Source organism: Dermacentor andersoni, chromosome 1 (assembly GCF_023375885.2).
Source record: "Dermacentor andersoni chromosome 1, qqDerAnde1_hic_scaffold, whole genome shotgun sequence".
In the NCBI taxonomy this organism is placed as follows: domain Eukaryota; kingdom Metazoa; phylum Arthropoda; class Arachnida; order Ixodida; family Ixodidae; genus Dermacentor; species Dermacentor andersoni.
The window spans coordinates 21773348-21798731 of NC_092814.1; the positions used below are offsets into that span (position 1 = coordinate 21773348).

At 44.6% G+C, this 25384-nt stretch overlaps 1 protein-coding gene and 1 long non-coding RNA gene across 3 annotated transcripts in view; one reads left to right on the forward strand and one right to left on the reverse strand.

Annotated features, from left to right (window-relative positions):
* The window catches only part of LOC129380407 (uncharacterized), a 65439-nt gene extending 61731 nt beyond the window's left edge, over positions 1–3708 (reverse strand). The window contains exon 1 of one of the 2 annotated variants that reach the window (XR_008608409.1): positions 3517–3708. This is a non-coding gene — a long non-coding RNA (uncharacterized lncRNA). Of the gene's footprint in view, positions 1–3327 lie in introns of both variants that reach the window. The other variant, XR_008608410.1, reaches the window with a different exon arrangement.
* A 41-nt stretch (positions 3709–3749) lies between these two features.
* The window catches only part of Pi4KIIalpha (phosphatidylinositol 4-kinase II alpha), a 101280-nt gene continuing 79645 nt past the window's right edge, over positions 3750–25384 (forward strand). The window contains exons 1-4 of the mRNA XM_050193327.2: positions 3750–4167; positions 4662–4859; positions 4942–5073; positions 5134–5287. Coding sequence (XP_050049284.1) covers positions 3844–4167; positions 4662–4859; positions 4942–5073; positions 5134–5287 — 808 coding nt within the window. The 5' untranslated portion in view covers positions 3750–3843. The remainder of the gene's footprint in view (positions 4168–4661; positions 4860–4941; positions 5074–5133; positions 5288–25384) is intronic.

Below are 25384 nucleotides of genomic sequence, written 5' to 3' on the forward strand. Positions count from 1 at the left end.
ACCTGGGGTTCTTTAACGTGCACCTAAATCTAAGCACACGGGTGTTTTTGCATTTCGCCCCCATCGAAATGCAGCCGCCGTGGCCGGGATTCGATCCCGCGACCTCGTGCTCAGCAGCCCAACACCATAGCCACTGAGCAACCGCGGCGGGTATACAGTATGAATTAAGCTTGTCCAGCAAAGCGACCGTTTACGAACTGCGCGAGCGTCCTAAGCAGTAGTAGGTGCTGCATTACAGATATCTTTGTTCTGTATAGCGCATGGTCCAAGCATACGGCATCAACGGTTATATATTTATAAACGTTGTGTGGCGTTAGCCCGTTTTCTCTCGCTTTTTAGAGAAAGAGGATGATAACCGAATTTTTTTTTTCGGTTGTGTTCGTTCAATTCTCTAGGACGCACTCACACGTATTACGGAAATTTTGCGCTCAAAAAAAGCTATCGCATTCTTTTTATGCGAACCCTCTCATATATTATGGCTGTATACAGGCCAAAAAGGCAATGCCGAAGCACCTAGCTTCGCACAAGCACAAGCATACACACATATGTGTATCGTGCTGGCTCACCCAGCGCAGTGGTCGCTGTGCTGAACAGCGCCATGGGCCTCATACAGCAAGGCTAGCGTAGACATATGTTAATTTCAAGCATACTAGACTTGAAATGCGTGAGAACGATGCCAGTGTATCACAAATATTTGATAGCGCCTGCCGCTCAGATGTTTCGTGGTTGCCTTAGGTTGGCCGTGCACGAGCACGCGCTCTTATGTTTTATGTTTTACTCCCTACGCCAATCGATCAGACAGTGAGCTGATTTACCATTTAATGTTGGTAATACAGAGACGCCGTTTTTTTTTGTTGTTGTTGTTGAATTAAAATCGATATAAGCAAAATAGTAAACAACACATACACGCACCGCGACTGATAATGCGAGTACACCGCGGCTGATTATGCGTGTCACATTTTTGCGCCCTCAAGAGATATTTCTGCCTACAGTAGTTACCGATGCACCGAAAGGCTTCCCTGACGACATTATATCAGCGAACATGGCGTAAATTTCACAAAGTAAGATGTAAAACATCTCGAAATCGTTCCGCAGCACGCGAAAGCCATACTTTCAAGCAGCGCCGCGCCGGATCGCCCAAGCCAGAGAGGAGGAAAGGCTCTCCGCGCGCCCTTTCCTCCTCGCCCGATGAAACGGTCTATATGTCATACCCAAGGGTGTACCTGGCCTGGCGGCCAGTAAATGTGACGTTATATTGCGAGCAGCTTCGGCCATAGCACGCTAACGGACGACGACACAGATACAGTTTGCTCACTTCTTGTGTCGTGACTTTTGCGTCGCAGTGCAAAACCAACATATCCATGTATATGTCTTAATACTTGCAGCTGCTACCGTAGCCCATGAGTGCGGATAGCAAAGTCGCTAGGGAAATAATTGGGGGCACCTTAACGAAATCGATAGGTCAAAATCAAAAGCCGTCCATGACGGTGTCTCTCGTAGATGCTTTGCGATGTTCGGACGTTAAGAATGTGTGCCGACTGAAGAAAGGCTGCCCCTCAGTGCTTCTGACGGTTACCCTAGCTCATTTACTCCTTAGTATCAAAAATAAAAAGGAAAAGAAAAGAAAAAAGAACCGCATCAAAAGCCCAGAATCCGTCATAGCTCGTCGCGACTAAACGCTCTTAGGATGATAAGTCATTTCCAGGTGACGAGCGGCTACGCTTTATCAAAAACAGTGATAACGCCGGCTGGGCAACCATCGTGGCGAAGTTCAATGCGTAGGGATAGCTTTTAATTATTTTATTTTTCTTTTGTTGACGTCATCACGCGTCACCGCGGGAAGTTTGAAAAGTTTAAGGTCAATACGCCACGTGGTGGCACTCACGCGAACTAAACCCCCATGTCCAGAAACGCTGGATACGGACCATGAGCTTGTGCCCCTTTTATGAAATGCTGTACCTCGTTAAACTGCTCGCCGAAGCATGGTAACCATATGTACAACAATTAGCTGCTTTGCCATTTTAGTGAAGCTGACATTTAATTGGCTTCCGGCTTCATTGTTGTGCTAGTGCTCTCCTTCTCATTTGGGTTTGTCTGCAGGAGCGACATATCTTCTACAGCTGAATTTCAGTGACTTTTTTACTATATATGATTTCCGCGTATGTGGCTTCTTCAATCCGTGCATGCACGTTCTCTCTGCTGCTTTTCAATTTGGGAGCATATCAGTTCGCGTCAGCAGCAACAAGTCCGGCCGGCCGATCCTGTTCGGTGTTATTCATTTGCGCAGTTTCTTTTCATCCAGGGGGTCCTTTAATGTGCTGTTGAAAGTTGCGCCAAGGAAAGAACGAGCGTACAATGTAACAGCCTGATTTAGACTTACTTTCGATGTTGCGGGGACTACGTTAAATTCTCCTGTCGTGCGGCCACTCGATTGCGATTATGTACGATCAGAATCTGCTCACTTGCGATCGTAGATTATCGCAACTGCGCCCTCAAGCTCTGTAAGCCAAATAAACTCGATCCTGATTGCTGAACGTGATCATTTTCTATCGAGTTGAAAAAGTTCATCTGGATTGGGACTCAATCGCGGTCGAAATTTGTGCCCGTGTACTCGAGATCGTGGCTAGATTCCAGCGGCAAGGACACACGCGCTGTAGTTATTTCAGAGACCGCTTTTGCATATGTGACAAAGAAACAAAGAGCATTTTATTTTCTAATCCTAAACAGATAATACAGACAAAATATACGAAGTGCTTTGAATAAAATCTCCTGCGCGCAGTCCATGGAGGCGAGCGTTTTCGCACCCTTGTACGTTTTTTAAGAGTTGTCGATCGCAGCGCCACTGCTGCTGGTGACCACTCACCGGGAGTGCCACCCGCTGCACTGCCCATGCATCTAGTACACTGTAGCATGACTAAAGGTGTTAACATCTGACGCCCTGCTTTCCTAAAGAAGAAACATGGGCAGTTTACACGTACATATTGGATGCAATAGTAATGTGCGCACGTACAGGAAACATTACACTCTATAAATACTCTTTAAAGCTGCATGCTAGTCGCAACACAATACTAAAGTTCCAGTGTGTAATTTTTCTAATTTGCGTATATGTAGCACGAATTCATTATCTTCGTTATCTATGCTTCCAGGCTTTCGCATGAGCGCATGCCTGGCATGCCTTTATTGGGCGAAGCAAAAAAAAAAAAAAACTCGGATGAAAGGACAGGATCACACATGCCCCAGACCGCTTTCTTTTTCTCCTCTCTTCTTTCTTAAGTTTGATGCTCTGAGCACTTTATAACAGCTATATGAATCGCAGCGACGGCTCACCTTTCAGTCATAACGAAAGGTTTACGAGCACGGTGTTTACGAGATCGGTGGGCGCGCCAGAGTACCTGGAGGAATGGTAACGAAATGGTAACGCGTTCCAAGCGCACAGTCGAACGTCGTCTGCTTGCCGCCGGTGTCACCACATATTTAAGAAAATGAAACAGCAACAGAGGAACGAACACCACTTACTTCTCACTTAAGCTACACATATACAATAGGCGCTTAACGATGACTCCAGTGGACGCCGTATTGGCATTGGTATTGCAGATATTGAGGCGTATTCAATGCCACAGCCTCCTGTGTCAATGCGTATCACGATGCGTATTGCGTATTCACCAGCCACCCAAGGTTGCCACAGCATGTGTCAACATAGACCTAGACAGGCGGATACAGCTATGGCTATCACGTGATGTTGACGCCACTCAGCTGCTCCTGCTTATATTTCCTGTGACAAAACTCTATGGTTCAAGTAGCGGGCTTGGCGCGACCCGTTTCTTTTCCTTTTTTTTTAAGTCAATGACCAGCGAACAGGGAAAATTACGCGCCATCAACGCTGGTGATGACCTGGGTTTATATCAAGACAGCGACGAGCAAAACCTGCCCGACGTGACGTTTTCAGTCGGGACATCGCTTGCGAACGCATCGCGAACGCGAGAGAGTCAGCCTCTTCTTCGTCGAATGGAGCCTGATCTGGGGACCACAGCAGAGACCTTCCCGGACGACCCGCAGTTCGCTAATGTCGTCCGGGAAGCAATCACGGCGATTGAGTCAGGGATTTATCCAGAGCGAATTTACCAGGGATCAAGTGGAAGCTACTTTGTCAAGAACAGTGAACGAACGGTAAGCCTAAGCTGAACCGCTGCTTTGCTGCGTTACCCTAAGTTAGCGGGCATCTAACTGTTCCTGGATGATTTGCAATCGTTAAGCATTAATGCGTGATGTAGTGATATTAAGCTTCTTTCGCGGAATGTTGATCGGATGAGTAAAAGTTTGCTGTTTGCGTTCGGCCATGGGTGATGTCTCGCAATAGGCACCTGTCATCCAGCTTGTGCCTGTCGAGCGGTACTCTTCGTTAGTATTACCTTGTGTTTACGTCTTGTCAGAGAAAATGCGACCGGTAACAGTTAATTAGGTCTTCTTGTAATGTCTTGTTACGCCTTTAAGGCGTAGAGAGCTTCCTGTGATGCTTAACGTGTAGGTTATTCTGGAGGTACAAACTTACAAGCGCATGACCAAGGAGCAATTTCTGTTTCCCCGTTTCATTGTGCTGATCAAAATTTTGCGTGATTTCTTGGAACATGTCGAGTCAGCATCAGCAACGGTTATCATTACAGAAAATCGCGGTCTACAAACCAAAGGATGAAGAACCGTACGGCAGGTTGAATCCCAAGTGGACGAAGTGGATGCACAAGCTTTGTTGCCCGTGCTGCTTTGGAAGGAGTTGTCTGGTGCCGAATCAAGGCTACCTGTCCGAGGCAGGAGCGTCGCTAGTGGATCAAAAATTGCAACTGAACATTGTACCTAAGACTAAGGTGAGTGCACATCCTCGCAATGAACGACGGCATTTACGTAGTTATATGCCCCCCCCCCCCCCCCATTTTTTTTTCCGCACAGGTGGTAAAGTTGGTTAGCGAAACTTTCAATTACTCAGCTCTGGACCGTGCCAAGGCCCGGACCAAAAAGAACGTGACAGAACGGTTCCCAAAAGTTGGCCGACATTTTCATCGCATTGGTTTGCCTCACAAGGTTGGTGTGCTTAGTTGGATGTCAAGAAATGGCTGGCTACCTGAGATGCATTGCTCATAGGTGGGATCCTTCCAACTCTATGTGGAAAGCTACCAAGATGCCGACTACTGGCTGCGGAAGTTTGAATCAGAACCACTCCCCCCTGATCTGCAGCGCATGTTCCAGTTCCAGTTCGAGCGGCTGGTGGTACTGGATTACATTATTCGTAATACAGGCAAGTGGGTGTATTTTATTGCTGTCAGGCCTTTTCTATGTTTCATGGGCCGTTGCTAATTTCATTTTTCAACCTCTTCTTTGAATTGAGTCTTCTGGTTATTAAATTTTGGATGCACCTTCTACTCTGACTGGGCTGACAGTCCAGTCAAAGTAGAGTTTCTGATCTGTTGTGCAGACTGACAGTCAGATATATTATTTGTTTTGTGTACCTGCCAGATTTCTTTGCACCATAATACGATTATCTGAATTCTAACCAGAAAGTGTGGTTTAATTTCTGAATGAAAGGGCTAGCAGTGCTTCGTGCAAAAACCATGAGTAAGCATGAAGGACAATAAGTCTGATGTTCATTTATGGCATGCGTATACACCTCACAATGTGCATGAAAGCCCTTCCGCCATAATTTACTACAGCTTCTATGCTTCCTTATCAGAGGAAATTTGGAAGTTATACATTTGTCACATGGCGCACTTTCAATCGCAATTGTGCCCAAACGTGATGAAATTTCTTGATCGCAGCTGACTTCTTTATGCGAGCTGAGGGAGGCAGCCAGTCACAGTTGAGAATTTTGATCTTGATCAGGCTCTATCAAAAGTGGCTGTGTGACAACGGTATTACAGAAGCTCGCCACTTTGCCAAGCCAGTTTGCATTACTCAAACTGTCATGTGCTTTGGTTCATGGTACTTCATCTGGAAATTGCTGATACATACCAAAGACAACTATCTTTGCTATATGTAAAAGATATGTGCATAGTACATATCAAAGACTGATCAGACATGGTAGGAAAAAATAGATGCAATAAATACTGCTCTAGACTATGATGCCTTTTTATGTGACCTCTCCTCTCTGTTTTCTTGACCGTTGCATACACTTTGGGAGAGGCGAGTCATGTTTGTTGCACTTGAACAATGCTTTTTTGGTGATTCAGTGTGGAGCCATGGTGATGGCACTTTAATGAAAGCTAAAGGAAAAGTTCTGATGCATTCGTTGCACATCAAGGGGATATCTGAGCCATATGTGAATGTTCCAAGATTGTAAGTGTACAATGTTCTCCACATTTAAAACAACTAGCAGGTATCTTTTAAACAAATAGAGCTGTGAAACCTCTTTTTAAAAAATTTGTCTTAATTACCGAACTTCACACCACATTGCTCTGCTGACACATCTTAGGTAGGCTGTTGTGCAGTGACTGCTCATAGATGGCTGCCAGAAAAATCGAAATCCACACGATGAGCCTCGGAATGCACTGTCAGTCAGGTGGGACACGTTTTTGGAGTGAGGAATGATGTGGCACATTGTATACAGGTACAAGTAGGACATCTATATGAATTGTGCATCTTACATTTCCATACCAAGCTGCTTGGGTCAGTCTAGGATGGACTAAAGCAACCTTTCATACCATGTCCCAGCTAGCATTAGCCAAGCTACTCAAAAAAAAAAAAAAAACGTGGATCACCTCACATTGCCTTTGAAGGACTCCTGCTTACCAAAATAAATCGGACATTCTACTATAGTGTCCCTTATAGCCTGGGTGTAAAATTTGAAAACAAAACACTATTGCCACAGTGGTAATGAGTAGGGATATCTTAAACTAACTGCTGCCTTGTTAACAAATGCATCTTTGCAAGAGTGGCTGCTAATCTTGCGTAAATAGGAGCGTGCTTATATATGCTTTATATACTGGGTGTTTTCTTGAAATAAACTACAGTTAATAGTTATCACCGTGTGGGGTCCTCTCCTTTTACTCAATCTGTGTCTAATCGCGCTGTTGCAACCATGAAGCTATACCAGCTTGCCCGGTTTCCCATCCTGATAAATGGGAGCACAATCCTGCTGGCTCAATCAAATTTGAAGAGGTGAATTTTTGTGATTCATGCAGTTCAAACCCATGTATTACTTGCCTGTTTCATGCAGAAGTCAGAAATATGCATTAATTATAAAGTACAGACATGTCACTTAAGAACATTGTCCTGCAACAGAACAGTGGCACCATCGTCAGTAGCAGCAGCACATTATGCCTTGCTTCATTGTTATAGTGAGAGACAAGGCCACTATTCTGTTGCAGTCAAATTGACATCCGGTATCACTGCATGCATGTGTGCATTCACGCTTATCGCACATGCACGATATATCGCACAGTACATCACACATGCCTATCACGGTTATCACGCATGCGTGTGTGCATTCAGTTAATTCTGGACAACCTTATCTAGTATTGCAACCAAGCATGGGATTAAGTTGTGTACACCACAAAATGCCACATCTGTAGAATTTCTTTGAGACTGAGTGCGCAGCATTTGGTACACATTCAGCACCTGCAGTGCTTGTGATGCTTGGTCAGTCAAGTCATGGAATAACCATGCTTTATCGTTTTGTTCTATCAGCTGGTAAACCTGTTACACTTATTTAAGCTAGGCAGTCAACAGTGACTTTTATATTCAGCGATGGGATAGCGCACACTGTTAGAAAGGATATCACGGTTGGCTGAAGAGGATGAGGATATAGCAGGGATGTTTCAGAGCATGTTGCCTCACCAGGCACTACAGGCGGCGCACTGTTCTCAGGGTCACCTGCGGGTAGCACTGCCACACGCATAGTGCCCGATAGCCAGCTGCAGTGTGTAAACTCCGGAACATTCAAAACTGCATCTGAAAATGTACTGCACAGCCGGAAAGGGAATATTAAATGGAGGCGGGGGGGGGGTCATGTGAGCAGCCCTTGGTTCCTGTAGGCAGGACAGGAATCACTGCTGTGGGTAGCTCAACCTATATTAGAGCACGGGCCCGGGCTTGGGTCGGGCCCAGATTAGGCCTGGACATGCTATTTGCAACTCCCCAAAACTGAAGACTATAAAAACGGCAGCCCTATGCAAGTTTTAGGTCAGTTGGTATCTGTCTGTTAATGGGAAAGTTGAGACAGGCAGGCCATGACACAGCAGCTGTATGCTGTGCATTAGTGGCGCTCTTCGGACATGCAGAAAATGGTATCAGAGATCAGACACGCCCACTGTGTGCTCCGCTTTTTAATGTGATCAGCATTCTTTATCCTGCTTCAGGCACTTTTAATCTATATGTCTACAACATTGCTATTAAGAAGGCACCGTCATGCTCAGAGTTTGAACAAAATCTGCCCACTTGCATTGTGCTTCAAGCCTATTGGACTAGTGAATACCTTTACTGCAGCTGCATTTGTGATTGCATCAGTGCGAGTTTGGTATGAATAACCAGTTGATTGTTAGCTCGTATAAATGCAAATCCACAAGCCTGATTAAGCTACTAAATAATCAACTGAAAGGTTCAGGTTGAATATCTTAATTGATGCCCAGCCCTAGTAATTACCTGGTTTCCAAATATGAGTTTTCGCGTAGGAACCTGACTCTTAAATATATACCCGGAAAAGATACAGTAAAATTACTTGTTCAAGTCCGAGCAATGGACCAGATGGGTGACAAATGATTGCGACATGACAGCCGTAAAGCAGCAAGTTGAGTGTCCCAGTTCATTGAATCTCGCACCCCTTTGTGTAACGATGTTATCTCTCCAAGTGAGGATGCCAAACAAGTTGAGTCACTGGATCCTTTGTTCCTTATCCAGCCTGAGGTCAAAAGGCAATGTGGACTTAGTATGTAGCAATTTCCAATTAGTGCTAAAGGTTTTGCGCTCTCGTCTGTGAGCTACCAGTTGTCAATCCCTGCTGTACACAGCAGTCTCACAGCTGATTGTATTAATTTGCAATGCTTATGTGCATATAGTTTCACACTTCACTGCAGTAATTGATGAATACCCTTTCATGTCTTCCTCTTTATATTAAATGACATGTTTAATGTCTTTACTTCACTTCCTCATTTGGACATTAAATGTTAAATGAAAATATTTGCAAACAAATAAGTTAGAAAAAGTCATTTGTTTGTTTCCGAACCTATTTTAAGGTCTCCACAAAAGAATACCTGGAAACTAACAGTAACAGTGAAAACAATACAATAAATTAAGGCCATTGAATTTTTAGAATAGGTCGTTAATTTTTTAAAATACAAATCTCCTTGCATTTTACCTGACAAGTGATAGACGGCATCTCTTTGCGTTGATTTTGCTGTGGCATGTCGGCCATGTTGTTTATCGCATAGAGAAGGGCTGCATGAGAAGGAAATCCATAGAAAAATAAAAATGGGTTGGATCGCATACGGCAGACATTGTCAGCTCCTTACTGGAAGCTTACCATTATCATTGAAAAGGAACGTGTACAATCAGTGCATTTTACCAGTGCTGACATATGGGTCAGAAACTTGGAGACTGACAAAGAAGCTTTAGAACAAGTTAAGGACAGTGCATAGAGCAATGGAATGAAGATTCCTAGGCATAACGTTAAGAGACAGAAAGAAAGAGAGCAGTTTGGATCAGAGAGCAAACGAGTATAGACAATATTCTAATTGACATCAAGAGAAAAAATGAAGCTGGGCAGGCCATGTAATGTAGCTTTTAGGGTTACAGAATGGGTACCAATAGAAGTGAAACGCAGTCGAGGATGCCAGAAGACTAGGTGAGACTAGGAGAGACTTTCGTACCTTGCATTCTGTTTTTTAAATACTCTTTTAAATAGCTGGGACAGCCTGTAATACGACCACTTATAGTGACTGTTCTCGAATTGCCCAGGACGCTCATATCTACGCTTCTCAGTGTGATACAACGCTTCTCATGTGCGCAAAATTGGTTGTTGGTTGTTTTGCAACGTTTCTTCATTATTTCATGTCAGCAGTGTGTGGTTTCCACTGTACTTGAAGCGAACAGTGAGCGGTGTCGCATATACAGTACCGATGTAAACTTGCTGTTCTAGGGTTGCTAATACAGGGTGTCCTAGCTATCGTGCACCAAGATTTAAAGATACGCAAATGCCACGTAGCTGGACAAAACCAAAGTAATGTTGTTTGCCGTCGCTTGGAGATACTCAAATTATTTTTTTCATTCCACCTAATTACATAATTAGTCTTAATTAATCCACTTCTCAAATAATATATTTAGATAAGTGTCAATGAGAAAATTGTAGAGCAACATGAAAAACTCCCGATATAGCTTTCTATTGCTCAGTACGTTCTCCATAAGTGTTTTTCCTAGCGTGAAAGAAGCCCACAACTACACACAAAATTGGTGTGTGACTGACCACTCAAGGCACTAAATATTATAAAAATAAATGAAAATTTTCTGACTAATTCTCTTGTGGATGCCACAGATTGCAGGATAGTGGCAGCCACTTGCCACTTTATGCCTTTTTCTATAGAAACCGTATCACTTGAAAACTTTTTTATGTTGTTGTGATACAGAAATCAATACTTTTTTCTTGATATTTTTAAGTATGCATCCTAAAAAGAACCTTGCTAACAGTTTTTGGCATTGAAGCTTCGAAATGTTTCCTAAAAGTGTGAACTCACCAAAAAGTGCAAATTGAGAAAAATCTATTTGGAGATTTCAAAACATTCCTCTGCTGCATAGGTTATGCCCTCTCCTTGAACTCAATGCTGCTCAGTGGCAATTGCTTCTGTGTTGTGATTCTTTTTCATGTCCCAAAGCTTTTCCGCGTCAGACTTCGTAGCTTTATGGATGGCGATGCGGGGCCATTCGATGGTGACCAGCACCAACGATAAGAAAAACAAGGCTGACCAGAAAATGTTAAGAGTTGCATTTCCACCAGGTTCTGTTTCGCAGGCAGTACAGTCCATAAATGGGCTCTTTTGTTTTTCTTGTTTTGATGCGAAAGAATTGTATGCCCCATTATGTGAACATCCAACATTATAGTCGGCGGCGTGATGGAATGATAATACCAAAAATGGTCGACAACAAAGAGTAAAACCACATCAAAAAATACTCGAATTGACATCAAATTTCTCAGGGAGGTTCCTGTAAACAAAGTAAATTAATGCCTTTGAAAAAAAAAAAAATTGGGTAAATTGCGGTCTGGGTGGGAATCAAATCCGGGCCTCCAGGGTGCGACGCAAGCACACTTCTCTGCCCCACAGGGGTGTCTGCGTCAGCAGGCGTTTGGTGTGTTGCGACACCACGTACCCGAGCACACGAGGGTTGGACCCTCCCGCGTGTAGCCGTACGCGGCTTAGCCGTGTCCGGGGAAAGGGGGATCCCGGGGGTTAAGCCAATGCCGGGTGTTTAGACCTGTAAGGCCCCCCCTCCCTGGCAGAGGCAACACACCTCTTTGGCCTCTGCTTCACGTAGACGGCACCCCCGGACTGACCCACCCGGGGGAAATCGGCAGTCGCCTTTTCCTGTCCTCCTCTCCAATCTTCGTCTGTCTCTCTCGCCTTTTTCATCTTTCCTGTCTTCTCTTTACTTCTCCTCACTTCCTAGTTTCCCGGCGGCAAGGGTTAACCTTGTGTGGCTAGCCAGCCTTAATTATGCTGTATTTGGTTATAGCAGCTATGTACGGCTGGCGTTGGCAGGGTTTCTCTAGCAGGAACTTCTGTCACGTCCCCCTGTTGGGCTCCATGGTGGGTGGTTGGCATCGCGGCCAAAAACCCAACTGTACTTATGGAAAATGCTTTTCCTAAACTCCCTGATCGCCCTCAAAAACGAGGGCGCCGTAGAAGTATTTCAGTTTTTCGGACGCCAAGTTAACAATTTCCCTTGTTTCCACATGATCCATTCTGAAAGCCCAGCTAAACCAGCGCGAACAATATCACCGTTCCTTGTATCGAAGTCTCTTACTGAAGTTTTTGGTCCAGGTTATAAGGCATTGAGGATGGCTAGCGGTGACCTCCTCTTGGAGCTCCGCGATCAGAAGCAATTTGAGAAACTGCCTAAACTAGTATCATTTGGGGAGACCCAAGTAGTAGTAACCCCGCACTGCACAATGAATACCACCCGCGGCGTTGTCTCGGACGATGATTTGCTGGAGCTCACTGAGGCTGAACTCTTGGAGGGCTTCAGTGAACAGAATGTTATAAATGTCAAAAGAATTAAGATGAGGTGAGATGGCAAAGAAATCCAAACCAAACACTTGATAATCACCTTCGGTTCGAGTGTCCTGCCCGAGTCAATCGAGGCAGGGTACATCAAGCTCCGTGTTAGGCCATATGTGCCCAACCCTCTCAGATGTTTCAAATGCCAACGTTTCGGCCACAGTTCGCAGAGCTGCCGAGGCCGCCAAACCTGTGCGAAATGCAGTGCCTATGAACATACCTCGAAGCTTGCGAGAACACTCTCCATTGTGTAAACTGTGATAGGGAGCACGCCGCGTACTCGCGGTCATGCCCATCCTGAAAAAAAGAAAAGAAAATTGTTACAATCAAAGTCAAGGAAAACATAAGTTTCAAGGAGGCACGCAGGCGAGTTTCATACCTGCCCAAGAAAACCTTTGCCGATGTGACGCGTCAGGGGGCAGCGACACAACAACGGCTTCCGGCGGCTGTCCGACCCACAAGCAGTGAGTTGGCAGTTACGCCATCTGCCCCCGCGGCAGCTGCAGCTAGCGCTGCTTCGCCAAACCAGCAGAAGGGACCATCGACCGCGAAGGTGGGCGTCGCCAAGGCTGCCCCAACCTCTCCGGCCCCTTCCAGCGCTGGCAACAGCCGGCGCAGCCAAATCCCTCAAGGAGCCCCATCGACCTCTGGGCTGGTGGGTGCAGGGGTCTTGCCTTCCGAGGCAGGACTCCCTCAGAAAACTTTTCGCTCACAAGAGCGCGTGTCCAGCGCCTCACAAGAGGCAATGGACACTACCACTATCCTCACGGCGCACCAAGCGCCTAAGGAGTGGCAAGGCTCCCTCGAACGCTCCAGAAAGGGCAAAACTCCCATTACAGGGCCTCGAAAGAGCTCTGTAATCTAATCCCTGTAATCTCTATAATTACTACTTCTGTTTCTGTACACACAGCACCCATTTTACTTCCAATATGGATACACAAATTATTCAGTGGAACGTCAGAGGTCTTCTTAGAAACCTTGATGATGTGTAAGAACTCATCCACGAACACAATCCAAAAGTGCTGTGCTTACAGGAAACACACTAAAAATCAAAACACACAAACTTTCTTCTACAGTAGGTTACTTTTCGCAAAGATCGCGATGATGCTATCGCATCATCGGGCGGTGTTGCCATTGTAATTCAAAAAAGCATAGCGTGTCAACGTTTACAGCTACGAATGGCCCTTGAAGCAGTGGCATTTCGAGTTGTTCTAAGCAAACTTATCACTGTTTGCTCGCTTTACATACCCCCACATTACAAATTAAACATGAATTTCAGTACTTTATAGATGAATTGCCAGAACCTTATGTTGTTCTTGGCGATTTCAATGCGCACAGCTGCCTGTGGGACAACTCTTGTATAGATGCGCGAGGTCGTCTTGTTGAACAGTTCCTTTTTTCTTCTGGTGCGTGCCTGCTGAACAAGAAGGAACCCACATATTACTCTCTTGCAAACAGAACCTTTTCTTCAATCGACCTTGGCATAGTTTCCCCGTCTATACTGCCTGAACTCGAATGGGAAATTATGAACAATCCTTACGGGAGCGACTACTTCCTCATACTGCTAAAAACATATAAAGAAAACGAATATCCACCACAGGCTCCTAAGTGGAAGATCAATACAGCCGACTGGGAGAAATTCCGAACTATGACAAGTATCTCATGGGATGAAATGTCTTCTTTAAGAATTGATGCGGTTGTGCAGTATTTTACAGCCTTCATTATAGATGCTGCATCTAAATGCATATCTGAAGTAAGTGGCTTGGCATGCAGACGGCGTGTCCTGTGGTGGAACGACGAATGTAGGATCGCTTGTAAGAAACAGAACAAAGCGGGGGGGCTGCTACGCGCTTCCCCCACTGCAGAGAATCTTATCTACTTTAAGAAAGTAAAGTCCCAAGGCAGGAGAACCCACCGACAGGCCAGAAGAGAAAGTTGGCAGAAGTTTTTATCAAGTATTAACTCGTTTACAGATGAGGCCAAAGCCTGGAACAGGATTAATGGGATTAGAGGGCGGCAAACATATTCACTGCCTTTGGTAAATGCACAGGGCGATACACTGCAAGATCAGGCAGACTCACTTGGGGAGCATTTTGAGAGCGTGTCAAGTTCAACAAATTATTCGCAATCCTTTCTCAAGTACAAACAAATAGAAGAATGTAAGCCATTCATCAGAAAATGTCGACAGAATGAACGATACAACCGTCATTTTAGTATTGCCGAATTGAGAGCTGCCTTGAGCGCATGCAAGAGCTCTGCACCAGGATCTGACAGAATAATGTATGAGATGATCAAAAACCTACACAATGACACCCAAGTTACACTACTCACAGTTTTCAACACCATTTGGGCTGTAGGATACCTTCTAAACGCATGGAAAGAAGCCATTGTGGTCCCTGTTTGAAACAAGGCAAAGACCCTTCCTCAGTGGCAAGTTACCGCCCGATAGCCCTCACAAGTTGCCTTTGTAAGGTATTTGAAAAAATGACTAAATCAGCGACTCATTCATTTCCTTGAACTGAGCAAAATGCTTGATCCCTATCAGTGTGGGCGCTCCACAACTGATCATCTTGTACGTATTGAAGGAAACATCCGTGACGCATTTGTACACAAACAGTTTTTCCTATCCATATTTCTCGATATGGAGAAGGTGTACGACACAACGTGGCACTACGGAATCCTGAGAGACTTGTCAGAAATCCCCGCAGGGACGTCTGCGTCAGCAGGCGTTTGATGTGTTGAGACACCACATACCCGAGCACACGAGGGTTGGACCCTCCCGCGTGTAACCGTGCGCGGCTTAGCTGTGTCCGGGGAAAAGGGTATCCTGGTGGTTGAGAAGATGCTGGGTGTTTGGACCTCTAAGGCCCCCTGGCAGAGGCAACACACCTCTTTGGCCTCCGCTTCACGTAGACGGCACCCCCGGACTGACCCACCCGGGGGAAATCGGTAGTTGCCTCTTCCTGACCTCCTCTCTATTCTTCGTGTTTCTCTCTCACTTTGAATCTTTCCTGTCTTCTCACTTCAGTTTACTTCTCATTTTCCAGGCAGCAAGGGTTAACCATGTGTATCTACCCAGGCTTGGGTACATATATTAGCTTATAGAGGCGTTGTATAGCTGACGTCTACAGGTATGTTCCTAACCTCGTAGCGTCCCCTTGTTGGGCTTGGTGGTGGGTGGCCACCATCGCTGCTGAATATTCTAAGAATGACATGGCAAATGCATTCCCCCCCCCCCCCCCCCCCTTGCAGATCATTCTAACAAAAGAGGGCGCACTGAAGCAATTTTTGATTTTGTTCTAAAAACCAACGTAGAAACATTCCCACGCTACCATGTGATGCATAGTGAAGGATCTCTACCAACGAGAAAATTATCCCCATTCCTAGTAGCAAAATGCCTAATAGAAAAAATCAGAAAACAATACAAAGCTTCAAAGATGTCAAGTGGGGACCTCCTCCTTGAACTCAAAACCAAAGACCAAGTCGAAAAGCTCGCTGATCTCGCCAGTGTCGGTAACATCAAAGTCACAATCTCAGCACACCGTTCTCTCAACACAAGTAGGGGTGTAATATCGGAAGAAAATTTCTTAAACCTAAGCGATGAAGAACTCCTGGAAGGTTTCCAAGAACAAAATGTAATCAAAGTTCAAAGAATAACTCTCCGAAGAAATGAAGAACAAATCCCGACCAAACGCGTTATACTTACCTTTGGTACCAGTATTGTACCTACTACACTTGATGCAGGCTATCCTAAGATCAACGTAAGACCGTATATCCCAAACCCGAAGCAGTGCTTCAAGTGCCAGAGATTCGGACATGCATCGCAATCATGCAGAGGTAAATCGACATGTGCAAAGTGTAGTGCCAATGACCATCAGTCGGAGAACTGCAATGCTGCTCCACAGTGTACAAACTGCAAGGGAGATCATCCAGCATATTCACGATGTTGCCCTTGCTGGAAGAAAGAGAAAGAAATAATTGCACTTACAGTGAAAGAGAAGATTTCCTTCTATGAAGCAAGAAAGAAATTAGCGCACTTACCTCAAACAACCTACGCCAGTGCGGTGCGGCAGGGGACAGCTTCGCAGTGGTCTCGGGAGTCTACAGGGACCGCAGTCAGTGGCCCAGTAGTAACTCCATCTGTCCCCTTGGTGGCAGCAGCCAGTGCTACTCCATCATCATCATCACAGACAGGCCTGCAGACCCCGGTTCCACAGGGCCCCAGGCTAAATCGAACCCCCAGGCCTGAGACGTGCGTCTCAGCGCCTGGTTCTCGATCATCCAGCGCCTCGGAGAAGGCTATGGAGGTCGACAAAAAAACTCCGCCGTCATCGACGCCAAAGCATCAGCGCTCTCTGGAGCGCACTAAGAAAGACAAACTCAAAATAACTATGCAAACAAAGGGACCGGTAACCTGAACGATTACCGTTCTTCCAATAGTACATTCCCGCTAACAAATGTCACCTACAGTTGCTTAGTATATATATACATATATATAAATTAACATTCTCAATTCTGCCACTATGGCTTTTATCATGCATTGGAATTGTAGAGGACTGATTCACAATTTAGGTGACATTAAAGACATAACAAATAACTTTTCGCCAGTCGCATTTTGCCTACAGGAAACAAACTTAGGCCCTAAACACAGTCAATTCCTTAGAGGCTTCACCGTTGTCCGAAGGGACCGCGAATGTTCCAGCCGTTTGTCAGGTGGATTGGCTATAGTCGTGCAGGGCGGCACTCCTACACGAAATGTCCAATTAAATACATCTTTAGAGGCCGTAGCTGTCACCATCCTATCCTACAAAACCATCACCATTTGCTCGCTATATATTCTACCCCACACACATTTTACTATTAAAGACTTAGAAAATCTAACAAATCAGTTACCGGAGCCATTTGTCTTGGTAGAAGATTTTAATGCTCATTGTACTCTTTGGGGCAGTATCAAAACTGACCAAAGAGGGCAACTCGTTGAAGATTTTATTCTGTCAAATGATATCTGTCTTTTAAACTCAGGTGCGCCAACTTATTTCTCACCGACTTCCCGCACATTTAGTTGTTTAGATTTAGCTTTTTGTTCGCCCTCTCTTTTTACTGATTTTAAAAGGGAAGCCCTGGACATGTCATATGGTAGCGACCACTTACCCGCACTCATCAAACTCCTACCATCACCACAAACCTTAGTAACTAGACCACGCCGATGGAAATTACAGCTCGCTGACTGGTTTTTAAGGAGAACGCGAAACTGGAAAATGTCTTTTCGCCAGAGCTTAGTATTGATGAACTTAATAAAAAAATCACTGAAGTTATAATATCAGCGGCAGAAAAGACAATGCCCCAGTCATCCGGTATTGTGCGCAAAAAGCTAAATCCTTGGTGGACAAACGAATGTACTGAAGCCAAAAAAGAACAAAATAAGGCCTGGGGAATCCTACGGAGGTACCCCACTTATAACAATCTTCTAAATTTCAAACAGGCCAAGGCCAAAGCACGATTTATCCGAAGAAATGCGGAGGAATTATCATGGCAAAAATACATAACTTCAATCAATAGTACAGTCACATCAAAACGCATGTGGGACCAGGTGAGGAAATTTAGAGGAGAGTACTCATCATACACAATAGTACCACTGCTTACATGTCCAGGCACACAAACAACACTACAGGACCAGGCCAACTTATTAGGTGAACACTTTTATAACATATCCAGCTCAGCAAACTATTCAAATTCATTTTTAAAATATAAAGAATCGGCTGAGAAAGAGAGACTGCCTACCACTGGGGCTTCAACTGAAATGTACAATAACCCCCTCACAATACATGAATTGAACAGAGTTCTCTCTGCCGGTTAAAAAACGACAACAGGTCTTGACCGTGTGCACTACACAACGCTGGCACACCTATCTCAAGCATCGGTAGGTACACTTCTTAAATTTTTCAATAAGATATGGGAGTCTGGGGTAATGCCCACAGACTGAAAAAAAGTGGTAGTAGTGCCTTTTCTAAAACCTGGTAAACCCGCAACATCCCCTAGCAGCTATAGACCCATTGCACTAACAAGTTGTCTAGCCAAATCCTATGAGAGCATTATAAACATAAGACTCACATTCATCCTTGAAATAAGAAGCCGAATAGACAAGCACCAGTGCGGATACAAAAAGGGCTGCTCTACCACTGACCATCTCGTGCGACTAGAGCATGAAATACGTGACGCGTTTCTTCACAAGCAATACTGCCTTGCGGTTTTCTTTGATTTTGAAAAGGCGTATGATACCACTTGGCGATACGGAATTTTGAGAGACCTAGCTGACATGGGAATTCTTGGAAGAATGCTAAATTGTCTATGCGATTTCATGTCAAACTGAACATTTCAAGTACGTCTCGGCACAATACTCTCGCGCACATTCACACAAGAAAATGGCGTTCCACAAGGTTGCATTCTGAGCACGACACTCTTCATAGTCAAAATGAACTCTGTAAATAAGATCATCCCACCATCTGTTATGCACTCAATATATGTAGACGATTTGCAAATGGCTTGCCGCGCCTCAAACTTACCCACCTGCGAACGACAACTACAAATAACGATAAATAATCTTACACAATGGGCTGACAAAAATGGTTTCCGGTTCTCAACACACAAAACTGTTACAGTTCTAGTTTCCCAGAAGCGAGGGTTACATTGCACTCCAGGTCTCGCATTGCATGGTACAATGCTGCCGGTCAAAGAACACTACAAATTTCTAGGCGTAACGTTTGACACTAAACTGAACTTCCTGGCAACAAAAATTAAAGCAAATAAAGCACTAAATATCCTCAAGGTTTTATCGCATAAGCACTGGGGATCTAACCGAACATGTCTACTACGTATATACCGGTCCCTTGTACGTAGCATCCTCGACTACGGCGGTATAGTTTATGGTGCAACTAGGCAGTCCTACATTAAGCGACTTGATCCAGTTCATAATCTCGGCCTACGACTGGCAAGTGGTGCCTACAGGACATCGCCTGTACAAAGTTTATACGTTGACTCTAACGAGCCTTCATAACAGCACCACAGAGCACAACTTACACTTTGCTATGTATTAAGAATTCGGTCATCACCACAACATATATGCTACAACATCGTAACACAGTGCAAATCACGAGTACACTACACAAATAAACCAAACATCCACTCGTCTTAAGACATGAACAATACTGTCAGACTTATGATGTCCCTCCTGAAGCCCTGCAAGTTGCCGAAAGGCCACCAAGATTTCCCCCGTGGTGCAATTTTGCACAACTATGTGACTGGGCGTTAACACATGTAAAGAAAAAAGACATTCCACAAGAACACATAATAAAAGAGTTCTGAGCTATTCAAGAAAAATATAGATATTACACTGAATTTTACACTGACAGCTCTAAAACAAGAACACGTAGGTGTTGGGATCGTAACAAAAAATTGGGAAAATAGCATTATGATAAATAATTTTGCTTCAGTGTTTACCGCTGAAGTTTATGCGATATGGATGGCAGTTCAGAAAATTACGTCTGACAAGCAGAAGAATGCTATTATTTATACCGACTCGTTAAGTGCCCTAAGAGACCTAAACCTAAACTCCACGTCTGAACCCCTGCTTGGCGATATCTTAAACATAGTATTTAACAAGAAATACGAAGGAACTATACGATTCTGCTGGGTTCCAAGCCACGTTGGGATAGCAGGGAATGAAGCTGCAGATAGAAGCGCATCAATGGCAGCGCACAAAAGCATAACACACATAACACTTCCATACAAAGACAGTATCCGAGCAGTTCGTAAGGCCCTAGCATCAAAATGGCAACAAGAATGGAACTCGTGCGTAAATAACAAGTTACATATGACTAAACCCCTGCTTCGCGAGTGGAAATCATGCATTCACCAAGAACGGTTCTATTAGGTAATGTTATGTCGACTTCGAATTGGACACACGCATCTAACACAAAATTTTTTACTTCGAAACGAAAACCCACCAACATGCGAGAAATTTCATGAAACGCTTGCAGTAACCCACATCATTATATCATGTCCACACACTGAAACACAGAGGCAGAAACATTTGAAAATTTGTATCACTTACATATACCTTTGCACCCTGCCTTAATATTGGGCGACGATCCACTAGTGCCATTCACTAACTTGTTCGAGTTTTTAGATGAAACCGGTTATCTACATCGACTTTAAGGTAACACAGCTAATGCTGCAGTAACATTGGATCTTATACTGTCCTGTGACTGGCGCAGCATGGCCTTAGTCGCTTTTGCGCCACTAAACCCGAATTAACTAACTTGTCAGAAATGGGCATTCATGGTGATATGCTAAACCTAATAGAAAGCTATTTGTCCAATCGTACCTTCAGGGTAAAATTCGGAATGTACTGTCACGTCCTTTTACACAAGAAACTGGTGTACCCCAAGGAGGCGTGCTCAGCTGCATGCTCTTTATCGTAAAGATGAACACGCTTCCTGCTTCATTACCACCGGCCATTTTTTATTCAAATAGCTTTCAAATCTTGTAACTTTGCAGTGTGCGAGAGACAGGTACAGCATGGCTTGAACAAGGTGTCCAAGTGGGCAGACCAAAATAGATTTAAAATCTACCCCCAAAAAAGCTCTTGTGTTCTCTCTACACGAAAGAGAGGCCTGGTCCCGGATCCTTGCTTAGAACTGTGTGGACAACAAATACCTATCAACAAAGAGCACAAATTCCTAGGTATTATACTTGGCTATAGACTCACTTTCATTCCACACATTAAATATCTGAAAGAAAAATGTCTAAATGCAATGAACTTGATGAAACTTCTATCCCAGACTACATGGGGTAGTGACAGGAAGTGTTTAATAAATCTATACAAGAGCCTAATTCGGTCTCGATTGAATTATGGTGCTGCAGTATATAACTCTGCTGCCCCGAGCGCGCTAAAGATGCTAGATCCTGTTCACCATCTAGGTATCCACTTAGCCACTGGCGCTTTCAGAACAAGCCCGATTGAAAGCTTATACGCCGAATCAAATAAATGGTCACTCCATCTACGGAGAACTTATATCAGCCTTACATATTTCCTGAAAATACACTCCAATCATCAACATTCATGTTTTAACACTGTTAACGATATGACGTGTACTACACTTTTTCATAATTGACCCTCTGTAAGACAGCCTTTCTCGCTTCGTGTGAGGGAGCTTAGTCATGAAATGCACGTCCCACTCCTCGAGCTTCGCATAATGCATCCAACCAAGTTGTTACCACCTTGGGAGTGACAGGTCGTAGAATGTGACATCCTTTTTAGAAGTAACAAAACACGCACCAGAGATAAATCCGAACTCATTTCCTATAACTCCAGCACAAGCACTCCTGCGCTGAGTTCTACACAGACGCTTCGAAGTCAAATGTCGGAGTGTCCTATGCTGCCGTCGGCCCATCCTTCTCAGAATCCGATGTACTGTATCCAGAAACAAGTATCTTTACGGCCGAGGCCTACGCATTACTGTCTCCTGTGAGGCATATAGGAAAATCAAAACTTCAATAATCTGCTATATATACACACTCCCTAAGCGTCATGAAGGCCTTGATGTCACTCTATTGTACACACAAAAATCCAGTACTTAATGAACTCTATTCCGTCTTGTGTAAAGCGTAATATCCAACTAGCATATCATTATATGCTGGGTGCCTGGCCATAGGAGCATTGAGGGTAACGTTCTCGCGGATGAGATGGCCACGTCAGTCGCATCACAAGCTGTTCACTCTACCGCTGAGGTGCCTGTCACAGATCTGAGGCCTTTCTTGCGAAGGAGGCTGCGAGATCACTGGCAACACATGGGGCGTGGAGACGGATAATACGTAAGCTCCACCTGATAAAGCCACAGTTAGGATTCTGGCCCTCTACTACAAAATCGCGCCGAACAGATGTCCTATTCTGTCGTCTCAGAATAGGACACACATTTGGCACCCATAATTTCCTACTCACCGGAAGTGAGCCTCCAACCTGTGGTAGATGCAGGGAGAGGCTGACCGTACTCCACGTCCTCCTGGAGTGTCGGGAAGCCGAATCTGAGAGAAAAAGACATTTTTCATCAGCATACCGGCAGCACATTCCTCTTCATCCTGCAATGTTTCTCGGTTCAGAACTGCTTTTTAATACAGGCACAGTCCTAGGTTTCCTCAGAGATTTGGTCTTGCATGTTATTAGTCCCATGCATTCGTAACGCTTCCTCTCTTTAGAGGATGCCGCTGGGATAGCCGTACTGTAGAGCAAATGCCTCCGGGCCCTTGTGTTTCAAGGGCTCTGGTGAGGCAGTTGTGCTGTAGCTAATTTTTACATCTTACATGTTCTGTATATCATATCATTCTTCCGCATTGCAGTGTAAGGCTCATAGTACCTATCATTAGTCATCACCATAATCTTATTGCACGTAGATTTTACGCATTTTACAGTGACTATTTTTAGGCCCCTCTACAGCCACGTCATATTAACTTCACAGAACTCATCATTCCACCATAAAATCAATAACACCATCTTGGCGCTCTTTGGCCATACCTGGCCCTTGCGCCACTAAACAACACACATTCATTCATTCACACTTCTCTGATGCCACGGTGGCTCCACGGTTCTGGTTGACTAAATATGTGCCTAGTGAATGCGTCATTGTGCACATCACACTGCTGCCATCTGACTGACTAAATGCGTGGCCTAGTGCGTGCATCGTTGAGTGTATAAAGTGAGTATAAAATACATCATGAGTTTATAAAATGAGTGTATAAAATAAAGAGCACTATTGTCCTCTTGAATGGTGCTGAATGGTCCTACGAGTTATGAACTCCTTGCGTGCAAGCGAGCGCGTTGAGACGCCTGGCGTGTTTTCATTTGGTCTTACCGAGGCAGAGTTAGAATGCAGGCGAGAGCTTGCGCGGACAAGAAACGCGCAGAAAAAAAAATTTTGCCAAAGCAACTATGTTTTGGCATTCCCACATGTAAGCAGTCCTAAGTGTGTCTGCTGTAATATCTTTAATGCTCTCAACAGAAGGTCTCTCATCACTAAAAAGTATAGAAAACTAATTTTCTAACGAGTGAATTGTCTCCGTGTTACGCTCCTCTAAGGCTCTATAGCTACATCTTGAAAACAGCGTTACAATGTGCTTTTGAGGTGAAATGCATGCCGCTGCCGGATAAAAAAAGTCCATTGTTTTCCTTTCTATCAGTAATAAAATAACCAAGCTTGGTGAGGAGCTTCTTTATATGTTTAGGAATCTAAAACAAACAAAATTAGTAAATTTATTTTTCTGCCAAAAGTCTATTTTAGCCCCATGTCCCCCTTTTAGTATATAATTGCATCACTTTCGCCTAGTGGCAACGCGACCAGCCTTAGCTGTATCCGAGGTGCCCTTTCATTATCTGGTTCAGATACCACTACAGAGAAATAATTTTGCGTCGCAAGTTAATTGTGGCACTTTGCCGAACAGCTGTCAAAGCTGTTTTGCCGTAACGGGGTGCAATTTTGTTAATTTTTCCACTTTTGGCATAATTTGGTGCAGCAATTTGCATGAGTATCAAAATGGCACAATTGGCACAGGATTCCCACCCCTGCAACTGGAATACAGGCTACCCCTGTTTGCTCTCTAATCCACACCAATGTCTTCTCGTCTCTTAAAGGGGCCCTGAACCACTTTTTATCAAAGTCGAGAAATGCATTTGAAGTTAAAATGGACTATTCAGAAATACTTTGCCACGAAAAGTACTTCAATGCGTTTAGCAGAAGCGGAGTTATTGGCAATCGCAAGTCGTGTGTGATCCCCTTCGCAGTGCTTCCATTTTTTCTTCAATGCCTTGCACTGCGAAGGCTACGACAGAGTGGAGCGTGGCCACAACGCTCCACCTACTGAATGTTACCATGGTGCGCAGTTCAAATTTGATTTTGGATGTTCAGATAGACGCCGCTATTTCAGATTTTGGCCCCTACGACAGGCCATACGTAGCCAAACACGGTTGTCCTCTGCAAGCCACAGTGTGCTCAGCCAACGACCTCGTCGCGGCACCTCGCAAGAGCCGCAGCATCTATGCTACATAGCAGAATGCAGCTACATGCAACTGTAGTGAGCATGTGCAGCGTTTACTTAGTGCATAAAAGTGCTTGAGTGTGCGCACGCGCTCATAAGCTCCAGTCTGGCCATGCTACATGCTGCAGACCGGCTTTGTTCTGCACCAACCAGCTTGACCGATGGACAGTAGCCTCATCCAGCTTGCGCATTTTGAAACGCTATCAATAGCTCAATACGAAGTGGTCTGCCAAGGTGTCTAACTAGAAGCGGCCGGGAGGAAGCATGCACTGGCAAGCGTGCGTGTAATCTGACCTTAAGTTTCATGTGGTTGAGTGTTCAAAACTAGTCGAAATTAGCGACAGCCGACAGCTACGGCACCGATAAGCAGGGTGGCCAAAGTTTAATTCCTACGCAGGCAGCCGCGGCCAAGCGTGAGCAAACGGTAGTCAGCTTCTTGTAGAAGTACATAATTATTATTGAAATTCTTGAGCAGATTTTTGCTTACTTCATTCAGCTTGGTTTATTAAACTACGTCAATAAATATGCATAGAAACATTAGCAAACCCACCGTGGTTGCTCAGTAGCTATGTTGTTGGGCTGCTGAGCACGAGGTCGCGGGATCGAATCCCGGCCACGGCGGCCGCGCATTTTGATGGCGAAATGCGAAAACACCCGTGTACTTAGGTTTAGGTGCACGTTAAAGAACCCCAGGTGGTCAAAATTTACGGAGTCCTCCACTACGGCGTGCCTCATAATCAGAAAGTGGTTTTGGCACGTAAAACCACATAATTTAATTTTTTTTTTTTAGTAACATTACCAAGAGTGCACTGATCCAAACACCCTTCTTGATTGATGCCAGCTCTTGGCCAGCAGCAGCTGCGTATGGGAATCTGCTATATTATGAAATAAAGCTTCCAGAAAAGAATGAGGAGCAGGCTTCTGTTGAAAAGAGTGTGTTTAAGAAAAAGGTGACTTCACATTCCGCTTGCGAGCTCCAAGCGTCGCGCACGACTGCAAAATTTGGCTGCGATGTTTACAGCAGCCTAGGCTATCTGTGGACTGTGTTT